The sequence below is a fragment of the Balaenoptera physalus genome (genome assembly GCF_965194825.1).
Source record: "Balaenoptera physalus genome assembly, chromosome: 9".
Taxonomy (NCBI): Eukaryota; Metazoa; Chordata; class Mammalia; order Artiodactyla; family Balaenopteridae; genus Balaenoptera; species Balaenoptera physalus.
In genome coordinates this window covers 50,400,548-50,420,941 of record NC_138888.1, presented here as the reverse complement: position 1 = coordinate 50,420,941, position 20,394 = coordinate 50,400,548, and the positions used below count along the sequence as shown (strand labels likewise).

The following is a 20,394-nucleotide window of genomic DNA, read 5'->3' as shown; positions in this document are numbered from 1 at the left end:
CTGTTATCTAATGCCTTATTTGCACAGGGAAGATTATTTTATATTTTTAAATGGGCTGTCTTATATTAACAGTTTTTGAAATTGAGATGTAATTGACATATAACATTACATTAGTTTCAGGTGTACAATATAATGATTCAATACAGTTGATCTTTGGGCAACGTGAATTTGAACTGCATGGGTCCACTTATAGGAGGATATTTTTCAATAGTAAATACCATACTACTACATGATCTGCGGTTGTTAGGATGTAGAACCGCAGATACGGAGGTCTGATTGTAAAGTTAACTTGGATTTTTAACTGCATGGAGGGTCAGTGCCCCAACCCTGGAGTTGTTCCAGGGTCAACTGTATTTGTACATATTGTGAGATGATCACAATAAGTCTAGTTAACCTCCATCATCATACATAGTTACAATTTTTTTCTTGTGATGAGAACTTTTAAGATCTACTCTTAAGTGAAAGAACGAATGTCAAAAATTCATTTAACCTATTAGTGAGGGAACCAGCAGGATGACAAAGCTGAAGTATCTATAATAACTGAAATCAGAGTGCAAAGTTTGATATCCTGCTTAATATCCTACAGGGCAATTAAACTGTAGCCTTTGGGGCTTATCTTTTCCACTAGACAAATGATTTGCGATGTAGCCATCTACAAATTAACATCTGACTTCACAGAGTCTAGGCCCTAATAGAAATAGTATTTATTCATAATAATTTACAAATTATAGAAATTATTTTAAATTATTAAACATTATAAATAAATAAATTTATAATAGAAATCACAGGTATATTTCAGTAGGGCAAGGACTGGCAAACTATGACCTGTCCCACCCCAGTGGGCTAAATCCAGCCCATCACCTATTAACAGATTTCTTTATATCAATTTTCCTCATTAAGTCATGGTAGAAGATTCTTTTGAGGCCCTACTGCATTATGCTTCCTAGTACTGAATTTAGGATTGTTGTATCAACATTATATGTGAAATTGTGCTATAGCTTTCTTTTCATGTGCTCTCTTTGTCAGAGTTTGAAATCAGGGTTATTCTAACTTCATAAATTGGATTCTGACTGGGCTACCTTCTTCCCCATATTACACTTGTCTTACATTGTTCTAACTCCTCACTCTAGCTTACATAGTGCTTGACACATAGTAGTGACCAGTGACTCTCTGTTGCTATGAAATGAAGCAGATTAGCTGTCAGGATATGGAGGGACTTCCATACTGACAAGAAGGATGACCTTAAACTTGATGACCTCTACATTATGATCTAATGGTTCTTGAAAACATGAAATATTTTTGCTACTTCCTCCAGACTAAATGAAAACTTAAAGAAAGTGTAATTTTCTCTAGTAGCTGCTAATTTTTATTATTTATACTATCATTTAATTTAATTATAGCAGTTTAAAAGTGTAGTATCTGGTATGGGGATATTACCTCTTCTTCTTCTTGCTCTTCTTCCTCTTCCCTTTCCTCTTCTCCTTTTCCTTCCTTTTGGGCTTCTTTCTTCTTTTTCCTATGACTCTCAATGACTTCAGGATCCCACTGATCTCTTGTGAATATGTATCCTGTACTACTGTGCTGCCTTTGCCCCAAAATTCTTTGGCATAAATCATAGTCAGGACACTAAGGAACAACATTAGTAATTACACAAAACATTCTGAATATGCCTTTACTTCCTATTCACATATTATGCAGTATATAAACTCCCAAATTCCTCAAAACCCTGAGCAAATTCAATACTGTAAATGGCATTTTGAATCAGATTTTATCATCTACCAAGAGAGGCACAAGATACAACTTTTATGCTATGACAACACTTTTCTTTACCCAAAAGTAATACATGTGAGAAAGTATCAGAAGCTTTAAGATTAAAAAAAAAAAAAAGAGGGTTAGAATAACCCTCTTAGTAGAAAGAGCCAGAGAAATAGAATAGAAAATCAATTTAGTCAGCAAAGGTACACAGGAGGATTCTGTCAGATTAGTTTGAAAAGGCTGAGAATGGATGAAAATGGGGGAATAGCCACAATCTTCTGACAAAAAAATATATCTTGTATTTATAGTATTTACTATCATTTACAGCTTTATGGATGAAGTATTTAAAACAGCATCAATGAATGGGACCTGAAAGGTCATCTAGTTTAGTCTAACCTTTTCATTTTGTAAATGAGAAAACTGAATCTGGATAGTAAAAAAGGCCAAAACCAAAGTCTATGAGTAATTTTCTCATTTCAAGTGCTTCCACGTGTGTAATATTTTACTCAATTCTTAAACTAACCCTGTAAGAGAAGTAATACAATATTATGATTAAAGCCATTTTGCAGATCAGAGAAGGACTGCTCTGGCAGGGTAAGGTCACAATGTCATGAGGGGAAACTACAACTCGGGACCAGGCCTTCTGATCTGTAGCCCACGCTCTGTGACACATTATTAATGATAAACTAAGGTTTTGAGCTGTAAATCCTGCTCTGAATATTTTTCACAATAAACTCTGGATGACATTCTGTAGTAGTGGTTCTCAAACATTAGAGTGTAACTGTATACAGAGGACCGTAAAAAAAAGATTTCTGCTTCCCCTGTGATTTATTGTCTGGAGTGAGGCTCAGACATTTGAACAAACATCGTCAGTGATTCTGATGCCAACAGTTCATGCATCACACTTTTGAGAACCAAAGGAAGCAAGAAACTTTAGAACTTTTCGTGCTCATTTTCTGATTTCTTCAGACTACTTCTATATGGAGATGGGATGGGTATTTACTGAGGCAAGACTTTTATTTAGGGTTTCTAATTTTTTCACAAAAAAAGATCTCAACCCATTCTGGTAATTAACAAAACCACATGTATATTTGCCCTCATTTGGCAACCCAGAATACCCACATTGTGGGTCCTTGACAAAGGCTATTGTCTCCTGTTTTCACTTATAGGAAGTGATTTATTAATCTTAGGGTGAATCTGAAGGTATGCCTGGGAGCAGTGATCCTCAAACTTCAGCAGCAACCGCGTAAACTGGAGGGCTTTTCAACACAGACAGCTGGATGCTACCCCAACAGTTTCTGTAGTTCTGGGGTGCTCCCTGAGAATCTGCATTTCCAACAAGCTTCTTGAGTGCTGCTAATGCAGTGGGCTCGCGGACCAAATTCTGAGAACCACTGCTGTAGTAGATCACAGGCCCTTAACGTTCTTTTTTTTTTTTTTCTCAGTATACAGACCTCTTTAGAATATGATGAAAGCCATAGGCTTTTGCTTCAGAAAAATGTCCATACACATAACATTTGCATATAGTTTCAGAACGTTCATGGATGCTTAAGGATTCATGGATCCCAGGCTAAAAACTTCTGGTCTAGAAATCCCAGACTCTATCCCCAAATAAGGCCAAACCATCAGAGAAGTGTGTGCTGTACTGAAGTTCTATCTCACATGAGGCCCTCTGATTATGCCCCAGCTACCTGTGGAAACTGCCATGGACACCCACCATCACACAATATCAGTGGGGTCAAGGACTTCATTCTCTACGTTAACAATCCTTATGTTGAGACCCAGGTAAGATATAGCTCTCATTTTGTTTTTCCTGAGGAATGGCTTGTCTTTTCATGGGCAATGTGAATTTTATATAACTGGTCACATTTCCCCTTCTGCTTTGGTTCATCAAACTTAGAACCAAATTTATGACCCAAATTTAGTGAGCATTTGGAGCCTTATGGCCTGTATATCTCTGTGTTCTTATTCCACCCAGTCTTAATTTCCTATATATGTGTTCCATGGCCTAGACTTTATATTTGGTTTCAGTTAATTGTTTGAGATTTTTTTTTCTTCTCTCCATTATACATATGTTCACATGGGTGACATTCTGAAGGTCACACAGGGATTTTGATTGGCCTCTGACCATGACATTGGGCTGGGGCTGCAGATGACACCACACCCATCACTGAATGCCACCTGTCTCTCACAGCTAGCCCAAACACGCCACTGAGTCCCTGCACCTGAGCTGAGGACCATCTAATTTAGTTTGAGTTGTCAAACCCTTTGGGGAATCAGGCAGGGTATTGTTATAAACGGTTATCATTCACGTTCATATAAACAAGTGGTCCTCACTTCACTGCATTCTTACCACAACCCTATGAAGCAGCTATCTTTGTATCATCTTTGTGAAGAGGAAATTGAGCCTCCTAAATGTGATTTACCATGTTCTACAGTTGGTAAAGGAGAGAAATGGGAACAGGACCAACCCATCAGTGTTCTTTAACATTCGTACATCCAAATCATTCGTTCATTCTTTCATTTTATTTAACTGGCAAACGTATTAGGTACCACTTATTGTGCTAGTTGAGGTTTACAGGAGTGAGACATGGTTCCCGCCTCCAAGTAAGGCAGAGTCTAGAAGAAAATGGACAATTACAATACAGTGAGGTAAGATGATAGAAAAGAGCAGCATGAACGGTCATCAGAGAAGTATGTAACTTTCCTGGGATGAAGCAGCTGTGGGGGAGAGAGAGAGGGAGAGAGAATGAGAGTTAGTTAATGTTTGTGTTGGTGCGGAGGGGTTGGTTTTTGGGGAAAGTTCTACAGAGATGATGCCTGAACAGGCGTTCAAAGGATAACTGTGATGAAGCCTGGTGAAGAGGCAAGGAGGTGTTTCCCGTGGATGGAGCTACAGGTGCAAAAGCACGGAGGTATGAGAAAGTATAATTCAGACCCTATACCTGACGCATAAATTATTATTTTCCTAACTCCTTAAAACAATTAAGAACATTCCTTGAATTTTACTATCAAAAAGAATGGTTATATATACCATACTAGAAACACAACTAATATTCTTACCTTAATATTGATTATAATATCAGGTTTCAAATTTAAATTTCTAATTAATTCTATTTGCTGAAAAATAGTCATGGCATCCTGTGAAAGTGATGGTATTTCAGTGATAACATAGCCTGTAGAGTAAAACATAATTTTAAAAGTTTTATAATATTATCAATGTCTGAGAGCATGGATTTATTATTATTACTTTATAAAAATATCATTTAGTTATTGATGAATACTAATGCTGGTCTTAAAATCATCTGTCAACATTTAAAAATTAATAGTTAATGTTACTGCCACATGAAGTATAACTCTGAATAATGTTTTTCTGACAATAAATAAAACCATTGGGCTAGGAGGAGACATCTTTAAAAATTCCAAATCAATTTATTTTAGGCACATGAGGTGCCTAGAGAAGGAACTTCCATGCCAATAATTCTTTACCTCATGTTAGGAAAGCTCATATGATGAATGGTAAAGGTATATTATAGTGGGTTGCATGGCATATTATTTTTATTTCTTGAATTAATATTTCATAATACAATGGAATATATATGTATATGTTTATATTATAGAGAGTAATAAAATACCCATGTAACCCTCATACATTTTAAGAAACAACATTATCTATGATTTTGGCTTAGTACATTTATTGTCTTGCATCCCTACCCAGAAACCTGTATCTTCTCATTGAAATTCACCCTGGATACCATCATCATATTAGTTTCCTTAATATATTTCTTTAATTATGTCACTCTCTTGCTTGAGAAACCTTTCTCTTGTTAATAAATTCTTAACTCTGTCACTGGGAATTAAAGGCCTTCGAACAATTTTTCTGCTGTTTTATAGAATATTTTTTTCTTGGAGGAACAACTGACAGACAAATTATGGTTATTAAGCTTTGATTTTTGGCAGACATTTTATAAAAACTGAATGGAGTGAGGCTGTCAAGACTGACCAGTGTCTCCTCTGGGACATGATGGCTGGCATTAACCCCTTGGTCTGACACATTGCAATGGTGGGTGCTGTGGTGAAGGGACTGCATGACTTAGCCCTAGATTGAATTCAACCTTGGATAATTCCAGAGACCAGTCAGTCCCTAGAGTTCATGCCCTCCCCTTCTAAGAAACAAGGGATTACACAAGACCTTCCTCCCATTCCCTCTGCTGCCAGCACTGCCCACATTTGTCTATTGTAAGCGGATGACAGAAAGATGCTTGGCACTTTGTTTGCTGTGCTCTCCAGCACCCTGCCCATTACTACAACCACTGCCACTGTCCTGAGAGCTTATCAGGCATTCCAAGTGCGACTGTTCGCGGGCATGCCAAACCTTGGGTGCACATGTATATTTGAATGAGTTTCATACTTGATCTCTTCCCTGGTGGAGGGAGCAGAAGAGTGGGTTGTTTCCATGGGGTCTGGCTTCTCCTGATAGTCCATTATTTGGGTTGCCTTAATGTTCTGAGCAATGGATTTGGGGGCTCTACCCGTTGAGAGGTGGCCAGTATCATCATATCCAGACCCTGGAAATCTGTCTATGGAAGAGTTGCGGCAGAGACAATTACGTCGCTTGTTTATCTCACCTTTGAAGATTTACAGTGGAATAACTTAGTTCTCTGGATCCAATTCTGGGAAGATCTCAGGGGGATACTTCTTAGAGCTACTGAGCCCACTGTCAACCTCTCTAATCCCAGAGACATGTTGTGAAGATGGAAGCATAGGTGAGGATTCCACCCTCCTTCCCACTTCTCCTTGACACCATTACCAAGCCCTTGCACTCCATGCTGAAAACAGAGGAATGGTAGACCCCACGCCACTCCTTGCTGGAAGGTTCTGCGTATACCATCATAGGCAGAATAGGCACTTGGCAGGCTAATGCCCAGCCTGCATCACCCCCACCAAGGGAAAACTCAAAGACAGTTCACACCACAGCCCAGGGGAAACCAACAGGCCCATACCGTCACTTTGCCCCCGCTTCCTGGCACAGTGAGAAGAAGCAGGTATTCCCTATAGCCACAAAACTGAAGATGGTATGCTACTGCTCTTAGATCGAAGTGTTGAGAGATTCATGGACATTGGGTAGCTTAGCGTCCAGCCTGCCCTAATAGTCACCTCACCTCAGCCCAGCCTGGCATGAGTGGCCATATTGGTGACCAGTGACTTACAGTACCATCCACAATGTGCTATATACCTGGGGCAGGGACTGCTCAGACCAGGGCTGTCCATCACTCACTGAGGAAAATGATTTTTTCTGGAATCTAGAAGGAGGATGCAGAGAAGGGCTTCTCAGGGTGCCCAGGAATTGACTCTGCCTTTTTCTCTCGGGTGAGGATACAGCTCATGGAAGCTGATTTTGGCTCAAGGCCAACACAGCATGACAGGTTGTGAATGAAAGGATTATAACTATAGATTGTGTAAATTTTTTCTAAATAGTGACAGAACCTCCAAGTATAAAAGGGCTCTGGTACAGAAAAAAATTAAGATTGGATCTGGCAATACTTTACTGACAGCACATTATCTGTCTTTAGGGATCTTGTAGTCATCAATTACCCAGCCTTACCCAGCCCCTGACCCAAGTTAATATCTCTATTTTGAAAGTCCATCACTTCCAATATTGCTTCTACCATCTACCAGGCTACTGGGTAAGACCAAACATCAGAAAGAATCCTTGCTTAGCAGAGAGTTTCAAACTGTGTTTAGCAAAGTGCTAGATTCCAAAGAAATTCCTTTGGGGCTGCTGTAGGACAGGTGAGGGGAGAATGGGCAGAAGGGGCTCAAGGTCCTGCCTTCACTGTAGCCTTTAAATGAGCCCAGTTGTGCATGACTAGACCGTGGCCATGCACTTGCATGCTGATAGTGTGGCCCTCAGACTCAAGAAATCATTTATAGGGACTTCCCTGGTGGCGCAGTGGTTAAGAATCCGCCTGCCAACGCAGGGGGCATGGGTTTGAGCCCTGATCCGGGAAGATCCCACATGCCACGGAGCAACTAAGCCCATGTGCCACAACTACTGAGCCTGCACGCCACAACTACTGAAGCCCGCATGCCTAGAGCCCGTGCTCCACAACAAGAGAAGCCACTGCAATGAGAAGCCCACGCACCGCAATGAAGAGTAACCCCCGCTCGCTGCAACTAGAGAAAGCCCGCACGCAGCAATGAAGACCTAATGCAGCCAAAAATAAATAAATAAATTTATATTAAAGAAATCATTTATAGCACTCTTCCTCTGCAAGCTCTCAGGATAACTACCAGTATACAGGAAGTCTAGGGGAAAGAGGAATACATTAAATGATAGCAGGGGGTGCAATCAGCAAAATCCAGAAGGTAGGAAACTCTAAAAGACAAACAACCAGTTTCTTCAGCATAGAAAACACAAGATGATGGAAAGAGGTAGGGGCAACTTACAGATTAAAAGGGACTTGTGACATACTGATCAGTAGCAATATGTGAAACCTGGTTGGTTGGATCCTGCTTCCAAAATCAAACAAACAAACAAACAAAAAAACACCAACTAGAAAAAAATATGAGGCACATAGTGAAATTTGACAATAGACTGGTTAGTAGATGATTTATTATTAATTTTTTAGGTATGATAATGGTAATGTGATAAATTTTAAAAGCGTCCTTATCTTTCTGAGATACAGACTAAAACATTTACAGATGAACTGATACGATATGGATTAGCTTCAAAATAAAGTAGGTTGGGGGGGGAATGTATGCAGAGGCATAGATGAAATAAGATGAAACAACAGTTGTCATTGTTGAAGCTGGGTTTTTGACACATGGGGGGATTTTATATCATTCTCTCTACTTTTGCTTGAAATTTTCTGTAATAAGAAGTTAAAAGGGTTATGAACACTGAATGGCCTAGCTGAGTAGATTTATTTTTCTCATGTTTTTTGCTTTCTCTTTTTGCCAATATTTATAATTTATGCCATTTTTTTGTTGCCATGTAAGTCACTCTAAATTTTCTCAAGAGGTAAGGTGAGGTAAAGAATAAACAAAAAGATATTTGCCTATCTACCTTTATATATGCATTTTCAGTTTCAATCATTATACTTTTTGAGGTCATTTATTGACCTATGTTGGAATTCCAGGATTGTCCTTTTTACCTTTTTACTCATTTTACTTCCCACATTCTGGGTGTTTTTCCCAAGTTCATCCTCTTTATTACTGATCAGTAGATAGATAAATGGATAGATAGATAGCATATTTATATGAAATAAAGGAGATGACATCTGGATATATATCTATATATGTATGAATAGGTATAGTTCATTCTGTACATAATCTATATATAGATCTTTCTGCCTATAGACATAGATGATATACATATATATATATATATATATATGGTCTTCAGTGACAAGTCTGCTGTTGCTATTTCCACTATTGACTTTCATTGTACTGCACTTTATTTGTATTCCTGTATTCTTAATAGTGACAATGTCCTCTTTTAATTTACTGAGAATGTAAAGCAGGTCTCTAAATTTTTCTTCTCTCATTCAATAAATCCATTTCAGGTGGATGATTTTCTCCCAAACACATTTTGATTCTTCTTCCTTCTTTTGCAAATGCCATAGAGTTTGCTTTTTTCTTTTTAGTCATTCCGAACTTCAGTAGTCTTTCTTGAGAAATTAGGTCCAAAGCCCCTGCTCAGCATCCGTTTGAGGGCAGGGAGATTTCTTGGGTCCAGAGTCAGAGGGTAGACTGGATGAACAGGCTACAGCCTGCCAATATCTGGAGCCAGAGGGTAGGCCGGTGTCATTCTAGTTCCCATTCCAGCCTTATTAGTGTGGATTAATGCAGAGAAACCTAATCATTGTCAGGACTTGGTAATAAAACTCAGGGTGAATAGGAAGGCAATCAGCAGAGGCTGTCAGCACTGCATCAAGGACCACAGCAGATTTTTGATGCTTTTGCTGGATAACACATTACTAAAAGAAGATTGAATTATATAAACTTAAAATTTGAAAACAAATGTAGATTCTGAAGAATAAAAACAAGTGAACAAGCAAATAAAACTATTGGAGTTGCTCAACTGAATTCAGACTCTGGGATTCCTTTCCTATGCCAGGGCAAAAAAAAAAAAAAAAAATTGCAACTTCAGGAATTATTTGTGCCTCAGGTAAACCACGAGTTTTAAGGCTGCTTTGATAGCCACTGCTATATGAAAATAAGCATACCAAAGTGAGAGACTTCTGGGGAGTTGAGCTTCTCCAACATTAGCTTTGTGACAAGTTCATCTGGAATGCTTTGACCACTGATCAGCATCGACTGCAACTAAGAACAAACACAGATATTGTACATGATTGTATAATGTACCTGTGACACACAGCTTTTAAGGACATCGTAACAAATTTGAAAGTTAGATTTGTTTACCATAGCTCCTGATTCAGTGTCACTGGCAATCTGTTCTTCCAAAATTGGTAAAGCTAAAATATGAATTCAAAATATTAGCACAAATTGTTATTAGAATTTCCAAGTTAAGAAACATATTTGTGTGTTTTTTAACTAGTAACAAAGATTAATATTTGTGTCACTTTAGAGGTTACAAAGCACATTTATACACATTATGTCATTTAAGCCTAACTAAAGTATAAGGTAGCAGAATGTATTCCACAGAAAACTTGTCTCTGACACTCACTAGCTAAAGGATCTTGGGGAAGCTAACTTCCCAAACACCTTTGCACCTTGCATGCTTGTGCCCTGTGTAGTATGCAAGGGAATACAAGGATGAAATGAGGTTGTATATGACAGTGATTTGGAAATTACAAAGTATCATACAAAGTATACAGTAGTATTACCAGTCCAGATTCTTTTATAATCATACGTAGTTACATCTACAGCCCATTAATTTTGCACATTGATTGTATAAAAGGAAAATATGCATCAAGAAATGTTAAAAATAGATAAACACGGAAATTTATCTAGCAAAAAGGGGTCCTGAGGCTGAAATTCTAATAACTTGGTTCCTTTTTAAGAGGAGATATTTCATTCCGTGATGGAAGATATCCTGGGACAGAAATGACAGAGGTATAACCTAGGGGAGGACCCAGGAGCTGATTATGTCCCTAGCTGCTAATAATCTATGGAAAGTTTGGTACTTTTTAAGATTTCCTACAAGTGAATTTTATTTTGATAAAAAAAGGGGAAATTTTTTAAGTTGTGTGTGTGTGTGTTATGTGTTGCAGAATTGTTCTCTCCCCCAAGTTGTACCAGATCACAATTTCACTAATGGCATGTGAAATGCTCATTTGATAACATTCTTGCCAACAATGATGGTAGAAACTTTAAAGATTCACTGCCAATTTATTAGGCAAATATGGATCAGCATTATTTTAATTAGCATTTCTTTGAGTAACAGCAAAGTTAAACTCTTATATTTGTCCATTTTTATTTCCACTTTTATGAATTACAGATTCATTCTCTTGCTTATTTTTCTATTAAGGCATAAATGGTTTTATTGATTAAAAGAATATTTATATACAAAGACATCAATCCCTGTCTTATATATTGCAAAGAATGCAAAGCAAATTATAATTAATAAAAAATAAAATTTATCATTGAAGATAATTAAGTCCTGGAAAATCTTCCCAAGAGCAGCTGTGAGCATTCCATCTCTTTTCATATTTCACAGGGAGACACCCAAAACACACATATCCCCAATAGTTCTAAATTACGGAATTAGAGAATGGGAAGCAGTAGGATGGAGTCAAAGATGTTTCATAAACGTCCTAAATTCTATCACCAAAACTAAGACTCACAGAAGGGCAAAACATGTTTGATGCTATTTTAAAGATAATGTTCACTGGGTTGATAGTGATGTGTGATAAAGCAAATATAGCAAATGTTAATCATAGACTCTGATAGTAAGTAGATGGGCGTATGGGTGTTCACTGTACAATGCTTTACATTTTAATGCATATTTGAAAGTTTTCATAATAAAATATTTGGGAAAAAAGATAAAATTTACCTTCTACACGAATACATTTCCATGCCTGTGTTATCTGTTGGGCTAATGTTGTCTTCCCAACCCCCTTAAAAACAAAGATATTATTTAAAACCCAATAGAATAGCTATTTGCCAATAAAACAGATATTTTTAAAGATTCTACTGATGGTTACTATAATTACATAATATTATCAAGTAAAATTTTTTCCATACAATAAAGAATAGACCCTAGATATTTATAGCTTCATTTTTCTCCATTAACTGTCCCATTTGCCACATTTTATGAAGTGATTTTTTTTTTTTAATTAAGAAAATAGCCCTGAAACCAGGAAGCTGTACCATAATGGTATTCTAGGTATTGCACTCTTTCGATTGTTAAATTTTGTAATTTTGAGTACAAATCATTGTGATTATATTGAGATTCATCATTTTATTGCCTTCCTAAAGTTTATAATTGTGAATGTCTTGACAGACTTCCATTTAGTAACTTTCAAGAGCAAAAATTCCTTCTTAATGGACATCTTTGAAAAGTATCATAGTTTAAAGATAAAAGTTCACTTTAATGAAGTAACACTTGCATCTCATTGCTTCCACTGTTGACTTTAAAATTCTATTCTGTTTTTTAGAAACTTAATAGAAGTTATTGGAACCATTTCTTGACCCTGTCCCAGGGTTTCTAGAAAATCAAGTCAGCCCTTAGACTCTGCTATTCTGGAGAGGCTTTTATATTAACCACCTTAGGCCCTCTAATGGTAACTACCAACTAAGCTCAGAGGCTGAAGAAAGCTCTCATCTAGAGGTCCTTACTAGAACTGCCTAGGAAGGTGAGCTATCTTACGACAGCCATTCTTGGTTTCTTCCTGTTTTGCAGAAAGATAATACATAGGTCCACTAACACACTGTGGGTAAAGATGAAGCACATCCCCTCTCAGGAGCTTTAGACACTAATGAGAGTATCCTCCATTTGTCTCTTTAGTGTCCTGTCTTCACATATCCAGAGAGCCTCACAACAAATTTCACAGAAAGTTTTATATGAAAGTTAAGTGTGAAATAACCTTGGATCACATACTACTAACAATTGTCATGGTGCAGTGCTTTGATGAGTTAATTTATTCATAATATAAAAGCAAAGATAAATACAATCTAGGTTCCTTTTCAATAATAGTGTACAAAAGGAGAGAAAGTTATAATTTACAACCAATACTATAACAGAGTTTGTCATACAGTGAAAGTCTAACAAACACTCAAAAAAATTAGCACACTCTGTGGTTTTCAATCTTGTATGGTAACATGAGATTATGACTTTAAAAATTAAAAAACATATTAAATAATAAGTTAGAATAGATAACTTACTGGTTTCCCAAATACAACAAAGCAAACAGGTTTAGACAACATAAAGTTTTTGTCAGCTTCATCTTCATTAAATATATCCACAAAAGGATGCTCTTCTGTCTTCTCTTGAGAAGTCATAATACAAAATACTACAGTAAGAAAGAGTAAGATTGTTAAAGTGCCTAATTTAGGAGGAACAGGAAGGCAGGTTAGGGAGAACTAGACTATTCTGTGAATTTACTTAGCCCAGAAGCCGTTCCACGCCACTAAGAGATGGATTTTGCCAATAATGGCAAATAAGTTAAACTGATCTATTAAAACAATAATAGGTTCATAGTTTGAGACAGAAAGCAAAGGCCAGCTATATGCTATATAAGACAGCTAAAATAAAGTATCTTTGAAAGACTAAATTAAGGAAAAAATACATACATGTATATATTCACATGTATGTTTTGATGTGTGTATTCTATTAAAGATCAAATTAGTGTACACACAACCAGCCAAAGAAAAACCCAATAGCAAATGCTTTAAAAAATCAAATTAAATATGTTATATGTGTATACACATATAAATTTGTCAATGGGTATGTGTGTAGGGCCTACTAATGGCTCTAATTAGAAATGGAAATGAGAAAATATGTAGAACTGAAAAATAATGAACATAATATATAACAAAATATATAAGCTCACAATTTAAGAAGTTATAAAAAGAAAAATAGAAAAATATATATTAAAAATTAATAAAATAGAAAAACATTATATAAAGAAGGTCAACAAAGCTAAATAGCGGTATTTTGAAGAGATTTACAAATAGAAAACTCTGTCAAGACTGATCAAGAACAGAAGATAGAAGGCACAATTAAACAATATTAGACATTAGTTTTTTAGAGGTGTGTTTTCTCACATCTCAAAACTAAGATTTTCCTATGTTTTCTTTGTTGTTGATTTCTTTCATTATAATCAGAGACTGTTCTCCATATTATATTAATTCTTCGAAATTTGTTGAGTCTTGCCTTATGGCCTACCACATGGTAATTTTCAAAAAAATTGTCTACATCCTTGAAAAGCATACACAATTTATATTTGTTTGATGTAGTGTTCTTTAAATGTTGTTTACATCAAGTTTGTGAATTTTATTGGTTAAATCTTCCGTAATGCTTACTGATTTACTGTCTACTTGATCAAACAATATTAGACATAGGAGGAAGGACCACAGAGAAAATAATGTTGCAGATACATAGATAATAAGAGGCTATCATAAAGTTATCCCAAACAAATTTGAAAACTTAGGCAAAACTGACAAATTACTAGAAAAATCAGCTTCTTAAGAAACAGAGAAAACTTGAGTGGTTCTATAACCATTAAGGAAACTGAATCAGTAACTAAAAATCTTCCAATAAGGAAACCAGATGGTTTTATTGAAGTGCTCCAAGTCTTGCAATCTTATAGACACTCTTTCAGAAAAAGGATAAAGTGGAGACTTCTTACTTAATTTATGGCTCTCATATAACCTCCATACCTAAACCAGAGAATAGTGCAAAAAAGCAAAATTATATGCCAACTTCATTCATGAACAAGATTTTTAAAAACCCTAATCAAACTATTAGCAAGTTGAATCTAGCAATATATGAAGAAGATAATAACATCATGGCCAAGTTGGGTTTCCCCAGGAATTCAAGGATGGTTAGTATGAGAAAATTAATTTATCATATTAAAATAAATTTAAGGAGAAAAACTATATGATTATCTTAATAGATGTAGAAATAGTATGAGACAATTCAACACCCTTTAATGTTCAATAAAAGATAAACCTCTTAGCAACTAACAATAGAAGGGAACTTCTTTTATTGATAAAGGGTATGAATGAAAGACACCCTTATATTTAATGATTAAATATTTAAAATGTTCTTTTTAAGACAAAAGAAAGAAAAGTGTAATTATTCCCAGTTGATATGACTGTCTACATAGAAAACCCAAATATGTCACAGATAAATTTTAAGAATTAGTAAGATAATCCAATTTGCTGAATTCAAAATCATTATACAAAATTCAGTTGCATTTCTATATATCAAAAATAGCTAGAAAATTTAACCAAATATATATATGACTTAGCAGTAAAAATATAAAATAAACAGGATTAAATAGTACAAAAGATATACAAGGCCTTTATGGAAAAGTTACAAAACCTTATGAAAATGCTTTAATGAATAGACTTGAAAAATGGAACAAAACTTTGTCCCAGTGATCTGGGACATTGTTCACAGAACAATGAAAAATAGATTGGAGGGGGCTATATACTTCCAGGTAAATGCGATATGATTACATTTCTCTGTGGAAGTTAAGAATATTCAAATGGGCTTAATATACCAATATTATTTTAATATGACAATATGAAATAAGATGTAGTAAGAAGTATTACTAGTATATTAAAAAAATTTGAGATGAAAACTTCATGAACTAAAGGGCTGAAATTTCAAGTTTTTAAAAAATACCATCAAAATAAGTAATGCTAGTATAAAATGTAGTTGTAAAGGAGAAAATGCATCTAAACCTCTTAGAGAGATAATGCATTTATTAAGGAGTCTCCGTAAAGCACACTAAAACCAGGGTGATAAGGCCTGGAATGGGGATATCTAGTTGGATGTCTAAGTACCTTGAGTTTTGAACCCCAAGATTACCCCCAAATGCTCTGCATTAACAGAAGTAACCTTCTCATTTATGGAAGAGAGCAGCCTCTCCGTGCCTCACCTGAGGCAGATGCCTCAGAAGACAATGCTCGACTTATACAAGCTTATTTCCCCTCATAGCTTCTAGAGCAGTAACTGGGGTCAAGTGTCAGCCCAGCCCAACTGGGGAGGCACTGGACAGGAAGAAAGGTGTTACGCGCCTAAAGAGCTCCAGGGCCTGGCTATGATGTACCAACAGGACCCAGGAGAACAGGCCTCGGAAAGATCTTGAGGGTGTCAGGTGAGGGGAATGCAGACTGGATAGGAGTTTATTGATAGTGGGCTGTCTCCCACGACTCATAGTTTAACATCCTAGCTAGGACACCTGGAGCAAGTCCTAATTCACTGCTGGTAAGGTTACTTGAAGCTTGGAAAAAAACAATGAGGTGTAAATGCCAGAACTGCCTTGACAGGGCACAGAGGCAGGTGTTAAATACTCACAGAAGTGGCATGTTAAATGGATTTATTATGTTAGGCCAGAGAACCATCAGCCTACTCTGCTCTTTGGGATGGACAGAGGGCACTCTTTTCATTAAGATGTTAAGGAATGAGCTAGTAAGGGAGCGCTGGCATCATTAAGAAGCTCAGTGGTGGCTGTCCTTTTTTGGGCCAGGATTTAAAGTAAAGGAGAGGCCGCTATGATACTGGGTTCTCATGTGTCAGTGGGGATGACGAGGTCTGGAAGAGCAGAGGCCAGGTGGCAGCCCTTAACTGTCAGAAACAAAGTAAGTATAATTACTATAATGGGCAGCAAGCCCAGAATGGCCACAAGCAAGACCCACAGAGATCTGCGGTGATAGTGATAAACCATGGGCACCCCAGGGGTGAGACAGAGGAGCAGTCGATGAAAGTGTTGATTAACTTACATTTCTAAAAACGAAAAAGGGCAAGTGAACCAAAGGCTGATGTCAGCAGCCACAGTGGAAATCATGATTCCTTGTTCATGATTCCAGAGCCCACTGACTGAAGGGACGGCAAGGAGTCCTCGAGGATCTAGCCTACAACTCCATAGCAAGTATTTATAATAGGGATTCCCCAGTCCTTCCCCAAGAGAACCTACAACCATTAACCAGAGAAATAGACACTGTGGAAATAGGAATAGTCTCCTCTTTCAACAGTTATAGGACACAGGGTCTCAGCTGACATCAATACCAGCAGATCCAAAATGCCATCATAGCCTCGTATTAGAGTGAGGGCAAATGGAGAACCAGTGATAAATGGAACCTTGGCTCAAGTCTGTCTCACAGTGCATCCAAAGGGTCTGAAGGATCACTCGGTGGTTATTTTCCTGGTCCTTGAGTGAATAACAGGGATTGCAGCTGGAAAAACCTTCACAGGGATTCCCTAACTGTGGAATAAGGGCAACTGTGGTTGAAAAGGCCAAGTGGAAGCTCATGAAACTGCACACCTGCTCCTTAGCCTCTGCCCTAGATAAACAATAGTAAATCATCCTGAATGAAATGGAAGAGTGCTACCCCAAAACTATTTAAAAGATGCATCGTCCTGTTTAATTCTCTAGTCTGAGTTTCTGCAAAAACCAGATCATGGCAGATGATATTGGACCACTGTAAACTTAACTAGGGGCAGCCCCAATTGCAACTGCTGTGCAGAGAACTTTACTAGACGGACACAGCTTCTTATACTTGCTATGTAGCTACTCAGCTGGAAAATGCATTTTTTTTTCAATACACATCAAGGAGGAGGATCAGAAGCATTCTGTATTTACTTAGAACAGTCAGCAATGGACATTTAGTCTTACCCCGGGAACTCTCCTGCTCTTTGTAACAAATATAGTACAAAGGGGTCTTGTTGATCCACAATATTGACAATATCAGACCCGGTGAGTGGGAAGTAGCAAGTGTTCCGGATGCCCTCCTAAGACGTGTGGGCAGCAGAAAGTGGGAAATAAACCTACAAAGATTCGAGGACCTGTTATATTGGTGAAGTTTTAAAAGGCCAGTGGTCTGGGACATTCTGAGACATTCTCTCCAAGGTAAAGGACAAGTTACTGTACCTTACACCTTCTACCTCTAAAAAAGAGGTGCAATATTTTGTAAGTCTCTTTAGTTTTTGGAGACAGCATGTAGCACATTTGGGAATACTGCTCTGATCCATTTAAGGGGTGACTTGGAAAGCTGTCAGTTTGGAGTGGGACCAAGAGCAAGAGAGAGCTCTGCAGCAGTTTCAGGCTATAGTGCCTGAGGCCTTGCTTCATGGGCCATATACCTGGCCAGATCCCACGATGCTAGAGGTAGCTGTGGTGGTAGGACACCTTTTGGAATCTTAGAATGCCTGGCCATGGGACGTCACACGGAAGTGCCCATCATGAGCTGGGTATGTCAGACAATCAAATCCTCAAGTTGGGCAGGCACAGCAGTAATCCGCTGAATGATAAAAATGGAACACTGGGATCAGGCCAAATACATTTCATAAGCAAGCAGCCTAGACACCCCCATGTCACCTATCTCTGGCTCACCAATGTCTCTTGGCTCATACCTCATATGGCATTCCCTAGGAACAGCTGATAAAAAAACAAAAAAAAAATCATGGATGAATCACGATATATCGGTGCAAGCTGTAAATGGAATGCTTTCAGACTTTAGTCCCATTCAGGTGTAGCCCTGAGAGATGGTGATTAGGGGAAATCCTCCTGGCGGGTAGGGCTTTAAGCAGTATTCCTAGGTCCTCAATTTGGAGAACAGTGCTGAATGGCTTGGTGCAGGGCCTGGAAGGAGCAAGACTGGATGATAAGAGAAAGAAGAGCTCTGGGGAAGAAGCATGTGAATGGGGCTATGAGAGTGGTGTAACAAACATGATAGATGGTGATCCCCAATGAGTCACACCCTTGTATAAGGAGTTACTGCACTGGCAGGTGGAGGTAGTTGCTGCTGCATAATTGGGGGCAGGGAGATATCTGTATTTTTGTGCTTCCTTTTCTTTTAGAAACTGGGACCAGACACCGCCTTGAAGAACCAGTGACAAGGTGTTGGAAATTTAATGTGTGGGGAGGGGAGTGGCTATGAGTGGCACAAAGAGTGGAACGTAGCAGATGTTATTAGTGCCCTGCCCCTATCCACTTGATATGTGCCTTTTCCAGGGATGGCCAGCCCAACTTCCAAGTGCTGGCATGTGTGATTCTTTGTCTAAGGACTCTTTGTCTAAGGACTCTTTCTAGCTGCCAGAACTTATTCTGCCTGAGCACAGGGCAGACTAGAAGTTACAGGGAATTAATGTCCTGCCATAGCAGCCCTCAACCAATAACTGATGGGAGTTGGTGAATAAATACCCCAGCTCCCTTTCTCCTTACAAGGAATAACTGGGACAGACATCGAAGCATTCCCCAGTGAATTCAGCCCACAGAGAAATTTGCTTGATAATATTCCCTTTATTAGCTTCCTTCCCTTTCCTGCTGTTGTTTGCTAGATTATTGCCCATGTAAACGATTTGTCCTCAAATTTTGTCTCAGGATCTACTTCTGGGTGAACAAAACTAAGACCAGGTTCAAATGAAAGTCCTTAATTATAGTATAACATAATAATTGAAAACTAAATATTGGAAAACCAGAGTTCTATAGTTATTTCGAGTTGTTATCCTAAATAAAAACATTGTGCAAATACTTAACTCATGTTCAGGAGAGTTGGTTTCCATTATGAAGTGGAACAGAACTAAATATTTTTCCCAGTTAAAAGATCTAAGTCAATGCAAAATGCCAGAACTGACATGGCCATCTTTCTAGTTCTTAATAAAAAGGGTCCCAAACTATGAAAGAAAATGTAAAATAATAAATAATAAAATATTAATTTTAAAAATTTGTAATTTCTCAATTTTGAATTTACAATATAATCCCTAATGCCACATTATGGATTTTAAATTTTAAAGTTTCCTTACACTTATAGCAGTTGAGAAATCCTCTAGCAGTGGGTTCTGCGGTTAACAGGGGGCCCATCTCCTGGGAAACCTAGCACTTCTGCCTAGGCTGGGTTAGCTGTCGCTAGAGTACATCTTACATCTCACAGTAGGTGCTCAGTACTTATCTGTGGAATGAAGACATTGATACTTGAAAAGGGAAGTGGGTTTAAAAAGCGGAATTTACGGAGATCCCGAAGTTTAGTTTTGCAAGAAAAGGAACTGGTCTGGGGTTCCCACAGGAGGTGGGATCCCATTCGTGCGACACCCAAATGCATCTGAGCGGTGGGCTCCGACCCCTACTTACCTGGCCGCAGCGGACCCCAGCGGACCCCACCAGCAGGCCTTAGCCGCCTCCCGGGACTCTCTGTGGAGCGGTTGCCAAGGGATCTGCTGAGCGGTTGCCAAGGGAACCCAGAGCTGAGAAGAGCGCAAAGCCTCTCGGGGGGCGGGGCCTCGGGAGGTGGGGCTGTGATTTATTTTCTCATTTTCAATATTCACTTTTGTACCTAATTTTGTATTCATAATTAGAATACACTCTTTTCACAAAAATGGAAGGTGATGGTCAGAGGTACATGTATTGTCTATTTATGTTCACGCACATCCAAAGGAAGAAACCTTATTTTAATGCAGAACTACAAAGCCAGTGCTACACTGCACTGCATTACACTCGGCAG

At 38.0% G+C, this 20,394-nt stretch overlaps 1 protein-coding gene across 4 annotated transcripts in view; it reads right to left on the bottom strand.

Annotated features, from left to right (window-relative positions):
• AK9 (adenylate kinase 9) overlaps positions 1–20,100 on the bottom strand; it is a 118,200-nt gene extending 98,100 nt beyond the window's left edge. For all 4 annotated transcript variants that reach the window (XM_082475089.1, XM_082475090.1, XM_082475091.1 and 1 more), the window contains exons 1-7: positions 20,025–20,100; positions 13,108–13,235; positions 11,777–11,840; positions 10,183–10,235; positions 9,987–10,083; positions 4,819–4,931; positions 1,438–1,626 (exon numbers count right to left, since the gene is read on the bottom strand). In XM_082475089.1, the coding sequence (XP_082331215.1) occupies positions 1,438–1,626; positions 4,819–4,931; positions 9,987–10,083; positions 10,183–10,235; positions 11,777–11,840; positions 13,108–13,224 (633 nt within the window). In that variant the 5' untranslated portion in view covers positions 13,225–13,235; positions 20,025–20,100. The remainder of the gene's footprint in view (positions 1–1,437; positions 1,627–4,818; positions 4,932–9,986; positions 10,084–10,182; positions 10,236–11,776; positions 11,841–13,107; positions 13,236–20,024) is intronic.
• Between the last annotated feature and the right edge of the window lie 294 nt (positions 20,101–20,394).